The sequence below is a fragment of the Octopus sinensis genome, linkage group LG9, assembly GCF_006345805.1.
Source record: "Octopus sinensis linkage group LG9, ASM634580v1, whole genome shotgun sequence".
NCBI lineage: Eukaryota > Metazoa > Mollusca > Cephalopoda > Octopoda > Octopodidae > Octopus > Octopus sinensis.
Genome location: NC_043005.1, coordinates 81,339,066 through 81,351,565, shown reverse-complemented (window position 1 = coordinate 81,351,565; position 12,500 = coordinate 81,339,066). Strand labels below are relative to the sequence as shown.

At 31.7% G+C, this 12,500-nt stretch overlaps 1 protein-coding gene across 7 annotated transcripts in view; it reads left to right on the top strand.

The window, feature by feature from the left end:
* LOC115215706 (cys-loop ligand-gated ion channel-like) overlaps positions 1-9,322 on the top strand; it is a 538,804-nt gene extending 529,482 nt beyond the window's left edge. For all 7 annotated transcript variants that reach the window (XM_036506053.1, XM_036506054.1, XM_036506051.1 and 4 more), the window contains one exon: positions 9,036-9,322. In XM_036506053.1, coding sequence (XP_036361946.1) covers positions 9,036-9,071 — 36 coding nt within the window. In that variant the 3' untranslated portion in view covers positions 9,072-9,322. The remainder of the gene's footprint in view (positions 1-9,035) is intronic.
* Positions 9,323-12,500: the final 3,178 nt, after the last annotated feature.

Here is a 12,500-nt window from a genome sequence, read left to right as displayed (position 1 = left end):
AGAGTAGTTATTATTATTATCATTGAGTGAGAGAGCAGTGCATGCAATCAAAGTGACACTGGGGTACAACTATACGAATCCTAGTATACCCGTCAAGACTATCCGTCTGATATGGGTACAAAAGGCTCATGCATCACAAAAAAAATGTGTACGACATGGTGATCTTCTATCAAGATGAACAGCGCATGACATTGCTGGTGTGGCCCAGTAAAAATTTTTTTCAGGTCGAGTAGCGCATCCCGCTCAAAATGTCCCCGAATAAAGTTTAAGGATGTTGAAAAAAACACCCATGATTCCAGAGGTGAGTTGTTCAAACCCCAAAGAATTCCTTTCCAAACGTGGTTATGATGCTCCCAAAACTACTTCTGCTCGTGATCAGAGATGTAAATATTGTCAGCCACTAAGGGACATGCTCAATCGATTAAAGTCAAACAGCTCACAAGAAAATTTGTGGTATTGAGCTGAATATTTGCTGTAGCCCATCTTTTATACCAAGAAAAATCATGCACATGATAACATTTCCAATGAGATAAGATCAGAAACCATGAGAGCCAAAGTCTTGTATTGCATCGGGGCAATATTCTTCTTCTTATTGTTGTTCTTCTTATTATTATTATTCAATCAGGTCACTTTGTCTTTCATCCTTTCAGGGTCGATAAAATAAGTACCAGTAGAACGCTGGGGTCGATCTAATCCACTCATCCACTCCTCCCAATGTGGACAAATTTATTATTATTATTATGATTATTATTATTATTATTATTATTATTATTAAAAGAACGTAATTGATAACAACACACTAATGAAAAGGAAATCTATAAACGCAATAATATTACATTCATATTTTTAGAATAGTTATCTGTTCCTTCAGGTTTTCATATATTTTTGCCGTTTTTAACTTTGGAAATATATATAATAGATTATTTACTAACAATAATTAAAAATATTGATTTGTATAATGCTTGTCTCTTGAATAACTCCACAAGGAATGTAGTGTGCGCTAATAATATGAATAGCATCTCCTTTAATATAGTCATAACGTCAACTAATATTGATTTCCTTTGACAAGGGTCAACGTGTATATTTATCGATAAAATCAACATTTGGTAGTAGAAAAACATGAGGACCTTATTGACAGCAATTAAATTAGGAAACGAAAGGAGGATTTATAGCAGTTATATACCAAAGAGATTTCTTTTTTGGTTTCTATTAACTTTCACATACCAAAATCTAAAATATGAGGGCTGGAATGTGCTGTGTGTTTATGAATGTGAGTCTGTTTGGCTATGAAGAGGAATTAAAAGAAAGCAGCCAACAAAGATATCTACACGAAACCAATATTGATAAAAGTTTGTAAAGTCGTTTATAGTTAATGCTAGAATAACTGATAGCTCTAAAATATTTTCACTGGGTAGAAAATCCTTGGAAACTATTATTACTCTATATACCAGTGCTCCGCAACCAGTGTGCCACCGCACACTAGTATGCCACGAGACAATTCTAAGTGCGCCGTAGTGTAGCCTAAATATAATATATTCCGCTACACTTTTAGTTATATCTCTAGTTCAGCGGTGCCGCCGCATTTTGCAAAGAACATGAGCGTACCGCAAGTGAAAAAAGGTTGCGTAGCACTGCTTTATACAATAACACCATGAACGCCCTTCAGTCTCTATTAATTTGGAAACCTATAGCGTCCAGGGAAAGAGAAACCCTGGAAACATTTCATGAATTCCCTCGGGATTGTAATTTATTTAATCTTTTACTATACAGCATTATTTCTTTTCGTTATATAACTAACAAATTTACAGATTAAGTCATGCTGAAGATTACGAAGGAGATAAAAATAGTACTGTCTATGATTATCACAAACTAGTATTTTAAAGGAATTCCCTGTAGATAAAATAATTTAATCATGTATATATATATGTGCGTGTGAAGGTGCGTATGTGTGTGTTAGCGTGTGTATGAGTGAGTGTAAGCTATTTGTGTTTTTGAAAACTTCTTTGATTTCAAATTCAAAATTTTAATGGTGTCTCTCACTGTAAGGAAATAGTTACCCCCTACAACCAAACTTCACAATAACGACCGCCCGGAGGGTGCCATACTGAATCTAAATAATGTCTTTATATCATCAGATATACACAGAGTGTTTCAAAATAAATGGATATATTTTTACCTGTAATATAATATTGATGCTGAAATATATTATTGTATAATATATATATATATATTATATAGGATTCTTGCGTACAAAGCCCTCCTTTCTCCACACTTAGTTTCTTGCATTGAAAATATTCTCCATTTTTATGAATCTGTCAATATTTAAAGGACTAAAGCCGAATGTGGAAATTTGTCAATGACATTCAGCTCCTTGTTTTTTTAATTGTTTCTTATCCATATGTACCAAATCAAAACCTTTTCTAAAAAGAAATGTGTTCCGTCTCCCATCAGCCCTTACCCTTCTGTCTGTCTAATACTATATTCCAAAATAGTGTATATGAATATGATATGACGCATGATATAAGAATATGCTATAAGGGAGATAGAGTTGCTACGTCTAAAGTAAATATAGCTCGCAGATACTTTACAGTTGGCTCGTACGGTATTCTTATTATTGTTACTGGAGGTCAGCGACCTTTTTTCAATATAAGAGAATATTCTCAGATGTTCTGCTATTTCAAACAAAGCATATTACTTACTGGAACATACAACCAGTTCACTTGTATCAGTAGGTATTTGGTAATTGATTTAGGATGGAATCGGCATCATTGGCGAAAGCTACAAGTTAATTACACCTCATAAATTATACTCTTCCTTTGTTTCCCACATCTCTTACATATAAGTATATACAGAACACAATTACTTGTCGATAATCTTCAGTAACTCGATTCGCATATGATTTGTGTCTAGACACTACACAGTGACAGTGGCGAGGATGAACTAATCGTACAGTTGTCATTAGTCTAACATCTTTACAAGAAAAACTTAATAATACACGTTATAATTTAATGAGACGAATTTAATTCGAATGAATTATCTTTTCCTGATCCGGTGTAGGTAACACTATAATCCAGACCGAATGCATAAATTCTTACATATAACAATCGTGTACCTGTCTAAAATATATATAAATTTTGTTATCATTTTGCTCGTCTTTAGCATTTATGTCAAGAAAAATGACAAACACACAGACTAAAATTCAAAAGGAATGAGAAGAAAAGAGATTTATTCCCTTATAATGTTCTAAAGAAAATTGGCGATACTGAAGTATATTATTGTAAGATTGATATATATATATACCTGGAGCATTAATTACTAATTTGTTAATTGTTCCATATATAACGTAATGCATCACTCAAATGCCCCTTGAAAAGCAAACCTACTTCACGTGACTTTTTATCTCATTCCTACGATGTTCAAATTATCTTTTGGAATCAGAAGTTTAACTGGAAATAAAAGCAGTGAATTTTCTATGAAAATTGTTCCTATATAGCAAATCGTTATTTAATTGTATAATATCAGACAAGAACTCTGTATATTGTATGACAAGAAACTAGTTTCTAAGCGCTAAAAGTGGCTGAGCGAATTTTGAAACTAGCTATGAGAAGGAAAGCAAATGCAAGAATATATTTCATGATGTTATTGAAATACTGTTATGTTAGACAATCTCAGATTCTTAGTCAAGCAATTACTGTTAATTCTTCTTACTTTATGATACAGACGAATTAAAACAGATATCAATAGATAAGTAGAGAAACATGAGATCATTTGACAGACTGATATATAGATGGATAAATAGTTCAATAGATATGTTAATATATTGACAGGCAGAAAGTTAAATACAATTTTTATTTTTCAAGAATAAATGTATGTGACAATTGTATATTTTCAATTAATATACTTGTAGTCAAAAATTATGAACGTAAAAAAATAACAGAATTGAGTATGATAGAAATTACACAAAGGAGATGTGATATGTTTACAATATATATTGTACAAACTTAGCGAGTATGTTTTGTATATCGTGTTCGTTCAGTGTTATAACGCTTGAAAAATGAATAAAGCAATGTATGAAAAATGTATAAAGGAAAATAATGGTAAATTTACGTTTATTCCGAAAATTTACATTCAGGAATACACGTAAATATAATTATATGGAAATTATAAGAAAATACTTCGTGTAAACTATATTTATAGAGAAGACAGCCCATAGAAGTAGCAAATAGAGCGCGACTAAAAAATTATTTGACTAGCGAGCAACATCATGATTTAAAAAAACAATGAACTAAAATGTCTCTGCTGCTAATATTTGGATTGTAAAGTTTAATTTAATACTGAACTATAAATATTTCATTATCTATTTTAGGTATATATTTATTGAAATTGTGACCAAAGGTTTATGGCATATCTGCTCAATAAAACAACCACAATCATATATACGTATGCATACATACACGCATTCATACATACATACAAATAGAAGTAATTATGCGGATAAACTATTAGATATATTAATATAATATTTTGGGGATAAAATACAAAAAAAATGTGCACCTTTGGCAAGATCTCTACTTTAGCTGTGAGTCCATCAAAAACTTGTGAGTGGATGTGAGCGAAGGAAACTGAAAAAAGCATGTCATATATATATATATATATATATATATATATATATATGTGTGTGTGTGTGTGTGTGTGTGGTGTGTGTGTGTGTGTGTGTGTGTGTGTATGTATGTATGTATGTATGTACTTATGTATGTATGTGTGCGTGTGTATATATATATATATATTTGCGTATAATTTTTGTGTTTGTACCGGCATTTAAAATTGCCTACACCGCAGCGAAGCGGCGAACAACATCCACAATGAGAATGTGCGGTCGATAATATATGTAAGCGTGAGTATATGTAACGGAGTGCTTTGTGCAATCAGCACAAACTTGGGAATATATTTATCGGTTTTAAAAATAGGTCGAAAGAAAATTGCCAATAAACACCTATATCTATGTATCTCTCTCAGTCTTCACGTTTATATATATATACATATATATATACATATATATATGCATGTGTGTGTGTGTGTGTGCGAAGGCGCAATGGCCCAGTGGTTAGGGCAGCAGACTCGCGTAGTGTTTATTGAGCGAAAACGCCTAAGGTCAACGAGGCTCCGACATATATAAATATATATATTTATTTATATGTGTGTGTGTATGTGTGTGCGTGTGTCTGTGTGTGTTTGTATATATATATATATGGACGCGCAGAAGTGGCTGTGTGGTAAGTAGCTTGTCTACCAACCACATGGTTCCGGGTTCAGTCCCACTGCGTGGCACCTTGGGCAAGTGTCTTCTACTATAGCCTCGGGCCTTGTGAGTGGATTTGGTAGACGGAAACTGAAAGAAGCCCATCGTATATATGTATATATATGCGTGTGTGTGTTTGTGTGTCTGTGTTTGTCCCCTAGCATTGCTTGACAACCGATGCTGGTGTGTTTATGTCCCCGTTACTTAGTGGTTCGGCAAAAGAGACCGATAGAATAAGTACTGGGCTTACAAAAGAATAAGTCCCGGGGTCGAGTTGCTCGATTAAAGGCGGTGCTCCAACATGGCCGCAGTCAAATGACTGAAACAAGTAAAAGAATATGTATATATATACATTTATATATGTGTATGTATGTATATGTTATCTAGGTTATCCTAGAAACGGCTGTAAGACTTGAAATTCACCTACCCATATTAAATTTATTCTGAATGACTTGAGATACTCGTTTAAAGCCTTGCTTTTGTTTTTTCCTGTAATATCATATATACATATTATAAGGGAACCGTAACACGGATCCCTAGATTTAACTGTAGTTGCGATCTTGGAACCTAACGTTGGAATTGCCATTGCATTAACCCACCATTTAGATCTGAAGTAAAGTAAACCTTTCATATTATACACACACACACACACACACGTATATATATATATATTATATATCACCGTGACCGAACAGGCTATCAGATGTTGCTACACATCATTGGTCACAGTGCGCTTCGCATTGTTTTAGCCTTTAAATGGCGCCACCCCGCTGGCTAAGCGAGCAGGCAAACAGAAGAAAGAGAGAAAGTTGTGGCGAAAGAGTACAGCAGGGATCGGCCGCACATCCCGCCGGAGACCCGTGGAGCTCTAGCTGTTATATCTGTTTTATATATATATATAACGTAATAAGGCAGCGAGCTAGCAGAAAAATATTTAGCGCACCGGTCGAAATTCTTAGCAGTATTTCGTCTGCTTCTACGTTCTGAGTTCAAATTCTGTTGAGATCGTCCTTGCCTTTCATCGTTTCAGGGTCGATAGTATAAGTACCAGTTGTGTACTGGTGGTGTCGATGTAACCGACTGGCCCCTTCCCTCTAAATTTCAGGCCTTGTGCCTATAATAGAAAGGACCAGTAATTGTTTTGCTTCCGCCGAGGATGACTTTGCCTTTCATTATTTTGGGGTCGATAAATTAAGTACCGGTAGCGTACTGGGGTCGACCTAGTCGACTGTCCACCTCCCCCCAAATTTCGGTCCCTGTGCCTAGAGTAGAAAAGGATAATCTTAACGTAATGAATACAAACTAATGTAAATGGGAGTGAGTCTTTCAATATTCAACATCAGGTTAACGGATGTTTTAATATCTAAAGCCAAGAATTTGCAAAAAAAAAAATCATGGTGGCCTTACAAGGAAATGCTGCCACGTTTTCACAATTTCCTTAAAATTACTGAAGGCATCTGACCTCAAAGTCAATGTAGATAAAATCTAGTATCTGAGGAAGGAATAACTCAAATGCATCATCTCTGTAGTAGTAGCAGTAGTAGTAGTAATTACATTAATAATATATTTCATACTATGTAATTAATGCTTGTAACATTTGACTTTTTAAAAATTCTTAATAACTATCATTCTTAACATTCTATATAACATGTTTAAATCGAATATATTATTGAAAGTCTGCTAGACAGCGCTATCGTTTCGAGCAAGTCTCTTGTATGCACGCATGGTTTCAGAAATGTATCAGAAGCAGTCGAAAAGTGTTTAAGTGTTGAGCACGTGACGCTCACAAAGCAGCAATATATGTTTAGAAATTTTACTACGGACATGAGAAACAGTTCGGCTGATACTGATATGCTTCAATATTTTAATTGTTACACATCCGTACGAAATGCTTCCTCTAGATCAGTGTTACTCAACTAGGGTCCATATGGCCCTTGGTGGTCCCTGTAAGAATTTGTTATTCAAACGGATGGGCAAGAAATTCGTTATGCTTCTATGATGCACAAAATATTTCAAAAGTTTTCTTTATAAAATTCCTAATTATATTAGTTATAAAAATATAATGCGAAGGCGCGTGGCGCAGTGGCTAGGACGTCGAGCTCACAATGATGAGGTTGTGAGTTCGATTCCTGGACATGATGTTTATATTTTCGTGAGCAAGACACTTTATTTCACGTTGCTCCAGTTCATTCAGCTGTAGAAATGAATTGAGAAGTGACTGGTGCCAAGCTGTATCGGTAGTTGCCTCCCACTTTGCGTGGAGAGGTTGGGTGGCTGGTATACATGCGCAACTGCTGGTCTTCTATGAGCAACCTTGCCTGGACTTGTGCCTAGGAGGTGGAACTTTTTGGGTGCATTTCCACTGTCATTCATGACCGAAGGGGAAACTTCTCTATTTTTAATGCATTTTTTTCAACACCGAATAAATATGGAAGTTTATTTGGGTAATATAAAAATGAAAGGGGATCCATGAACAGGAAATGGTTGAAGAGCGGTGTACTAGTTGAACACCGCAGCTACCAGGCATTTTGGTCATGTATTTGCTTTTGCTATGGTATATAGATTCCTATGTTGTGCTTATACTGCTTCCATCGATTATAACAAAGAAGTCATTTTGTTTACTCATTTCGTTTCTGGCGATTGTTCATGCTATACAAATTATAGAGTAATAGATTAGGAAAGCAAATTCAGACATCTAAAAGAAGCATTAAATCTAATTTGTTTTATTTTTTGAAACATGAAAGAGCTGTTACACCATAAATTGTGCCTCGCTTTAACTCACTGAACTATTTTTACCGTGCCATGCTGTAAGATATATATATATATATATATATATATATAAAAGAATATTCTTCAGACATAAGATAAACTCTACTTAATGTTCTGAAAATTCAAATCGACATCTTTGTCTATATATCTACCTTCTCTATAATGGTATCAACTAATATGAAAATTATGCATTAATGGAAAACCTCTATGAATGCCTGGTGATTGCTCAACATTTTTAAATTGTTGTAATACTTACAATATTTAATAAAATGATGTAGCGTGAAACGATCGTACCGAATTACCGAATATATTCTTGTTGCTTATTTTGATTATAATCACACCATGGATTTATATGGATAACACCATACAAAATTCTGGTGCACCTGACTTAAGTACCATATTCATTTGAATCTAAATGTTGCTGAACTTTATATATATATAAACATACACACATACATACATTATATACATAAATATATATACCTATATATATATTTATGTATGTATATACATATATATTATATATATTCATATATAGTAAACTGCACAATGATATCGAATATAACTTACACTTTATATCTAAATCTGATGGAAATGTATATTAATATCTTTTGCGTATATTAAGAGTTAAAGTGTCAATAACAATTAGTTAATCTTCATTCCATATGGTTAATATTTTATTAGTATCCATACAATGTTATCATATATTTACTTTGAGATATCTGTAATTTGGTGTGTTGTAAGCGCCACCAAGACTCCATGCTTTCATTCAATAATTAACGAAGAAATCATTTGAGTAATTCTCCATAGTTTATTCCTTGTTTACTTTATAATATTCCATGTTTCTTATATTATTGGTTTGTCTTTTTATTCCTCTCTTTTTTGTTGTGTAAATTAATTTTGTTTATATGTTATATATTTAACTGTATTCATGATAGATTTATCTGTTTTTGTATTATTTTAACAGGAAGGACTCTTAATGAACATCAACAACAAGTATTGATAGGGACACCCAGCCATGAAAAATGACCAAGAGCCTCAGACTCCAGAGATCAAGCAGCTGGAGTTCTACAAGATATGTCACCTGTATAAAGGAACAGGCATATGCATATATATACATATATATATCCGACATCAGAAACTAATACTGTTATCAATAAACTTCAGAAAAATATGGCCAGTACCTGAAGACAGAAAAAAAGAAATAAACAAGAACACCAACGACAAATCAACGCAAGATTTGTTCTCATATAATGTGCAAGCTTACAATTTCGTCTCAAATTCAATTCTTTTAACGATAAATCATACAATATGTATGCGTCTAAGCATATATACATACATACATATATATACGCATATATATATATATATACACACGTACATAAAAATATGTATCTGTGTAAGTATACATAAATATGCTTATGTTTGTATATATATACATATATATATATAATATATATATATATATATATGAACATATGTATGTATTTAAGACAGTTATTGACACCAGCAAGACGAGAGGCAGAGGCAGTGAGAGGAGACACGGCATCGAAATGAGTTGTGTTAAAACTATTCTATCCCCATTATTTCCCCAATAAACAGAATAGTAATCAAATTCATTTTATAAATGTTAATTTTTAAGAAACACTACTAACAGAATGCAAAGACTTGATTTGATGTATTTTATGTTTACATTTTGTGTTTTGTACCATGCTAATCGCAATTTAGTTGTTAAATTTGTATATACGCATATATATATATATATATGTGTGTGTGTGTATATATATATATATATATACACACATATATATATATATACGTATATATATCTATATATGTATATATATATATATATGCATTTATGTACATATATATACACATACATATATACATATATATATTCATATATGCATATATATATATATGTATATATATATGTATATACATATATACAAAACAGAAACATATACACTCTGAGATATACGTATATATATATATATATATATATATATATATATATATATACGTATATATAAGATGACGGACAAGCATTCGAAACATTTGATATAAAAGAAAACGTATTGCAAATCAAAAGAATAAAAAACACGAACATAGCACTACAATGAATATTATATATAATAGTAACTTGCTTCAATGTAATGTTTATATAGCTTTAACTATGCTTTCTAATGATTTTATTGTTATAGAAATAATAATTCAGTTTATATCACGTTTAACAATTTGAGCTATATATATAAAAAAAATAAATATAAAAAATAAGCATTGTGGAAGTGAAGGCGTAAAGAAGAACAATGTTACGTGCACCTCTTTGGTCATATTTTCTTTCCTTTCTTGGTAATGTGTTGCACGGATGAAAGAGCATATAACTGTATCCCAAGCTTATTCCTTTTTTGTACAAGAGTTCAAAATATTGCTTGGTTTCGGAATCTGTCTTAGATGTTTCGGGTGCGATTGAATAAATGCCATTAATATTTAGGTAAATCTCATCATATCAAATATATGCCACTGCCCCAAGAAATCAAATCGCCTATGTTGATAAAACTGAATATTATTTAATTTCCATTTAATATTTGATGGAAAATAGCGACGAGAATAACGAAAGAGCAAAAGTTGGTGAAACTCGAAAGAAAATAATATAGTTTGAAGTCAGCGAGAAATATGCTAAAAGAAAGAGAAAAAAAAGAGGTGAGAGAGGAAAAATAAAATACAAAGAAGAAAATGGGTTTTAAATGTTCGTTAGAAATATTACATTTGGTATTTGACAATTTGAAATGCAATTACGTAAAATGAATCAATATGGGCTTTCAATTATTGTTATTATTATTATGCTTTCTAATTCTAATTCATATTATTATTATTATTATTATTATTATTATTCTATATTTCAGCTGAGCCACACAGTTTATATATATTTCCATCTAAAGTGTTAATGTAGCATATTAACGTATTTAAAAGAACGATCATATGTTTTATTTGGACGTTTTAATAAACGGATATAAGTACGTACACACAGACACACACACCCACATACACACTCACATATATATACACACACATTAATTAAGCACATATGCATTAATGTTTATCTGTATATTAACCATATATGTATATGTGCGTGTGTATCAGTGTGGATATGCACGTGCATATATTATCAACAAAACTTTTGTGTTAAAAAGTCATAGCTCTAGAATGTAACTACGTTGTTATTTTCGTTCTTATGCGTTTGCTTGCTTCCAGTATTTGAATTGTATATGTTTATATAATTATATAACATAAAAATTGCAACTAATAGTTATTTTTTCATTGAAATGTAATAAAATATACTACATAATTATTTATTATAATCCATTATTTATTCATTTAATTGTAATGCATTCTTTAACTATTAACTTCAGTTACCAACCTATACGAAGTTATCAACATCTGTAAACAAATGATATTTCTTTAAATTGTAAGAACAATCAAAATACAAATATAACTCGCTTTGAAGACATGAAGTCTTAAATTCATGAAAAAAAGAACTATATTATATTAAAATTTAAACTTTGCCATATTATTATAAATGAAACTGTCCATATGCCCTCAGATGACAATAAATACTACGTGCTTTTTTTTAATCTTTCGTGTATAAGAAGCAACTTTTTAAAATTTTTGATCTAAATGTATGCAAGTACAAAGGTTTTTCAATTTGAGACGTCAGGACTGGCTTTTTTTGGAATCACTAAATAGAACGAGATTCAGGATGATAGTAACTGCATACTAAGCCCAATATGCATGTTACAATATCATACATATTTTTTTGTTGTATACCAACGAAGTTATTATATGGAATTACTCACTGAAATATCAATGATTGTAATTTGGTAAAAAAAAAAACACTTAAATTTCTGGTCACAAACACCATGAAAAATATGATAGGCTCAATGTTTTGAAATGGTTAAAAGTCTCCATTGTTACTTCAGGTTTTCTTTTGCTGAAATTATACGATGGCCATAAAACAGTACAACAAAACAAAACCCAAATCGGACAGGAATGTAATAAAACAAAATATTATAGCATGGAAGTGTGAACGCCACACATTCATGCACATATACAGAAAAACATACCTTCACCCACATCCAATGTACCGTTATATACATATATATGTAATCATATATATATATATACATACATATATGGATATATATATGTGTGTGTATATATATTCACACACATATACATATATGTATATACATATATATATACCTATATTAAGAGATCAACATATATGTGTATATATATATCTCCACATATGCGTATATGTGTGGATATATCTACACGCATACACATATACGTATATATATATATATATATATATATATATATATATATATATATTATGTATGTATGTAGTTACGCATACTATATATTA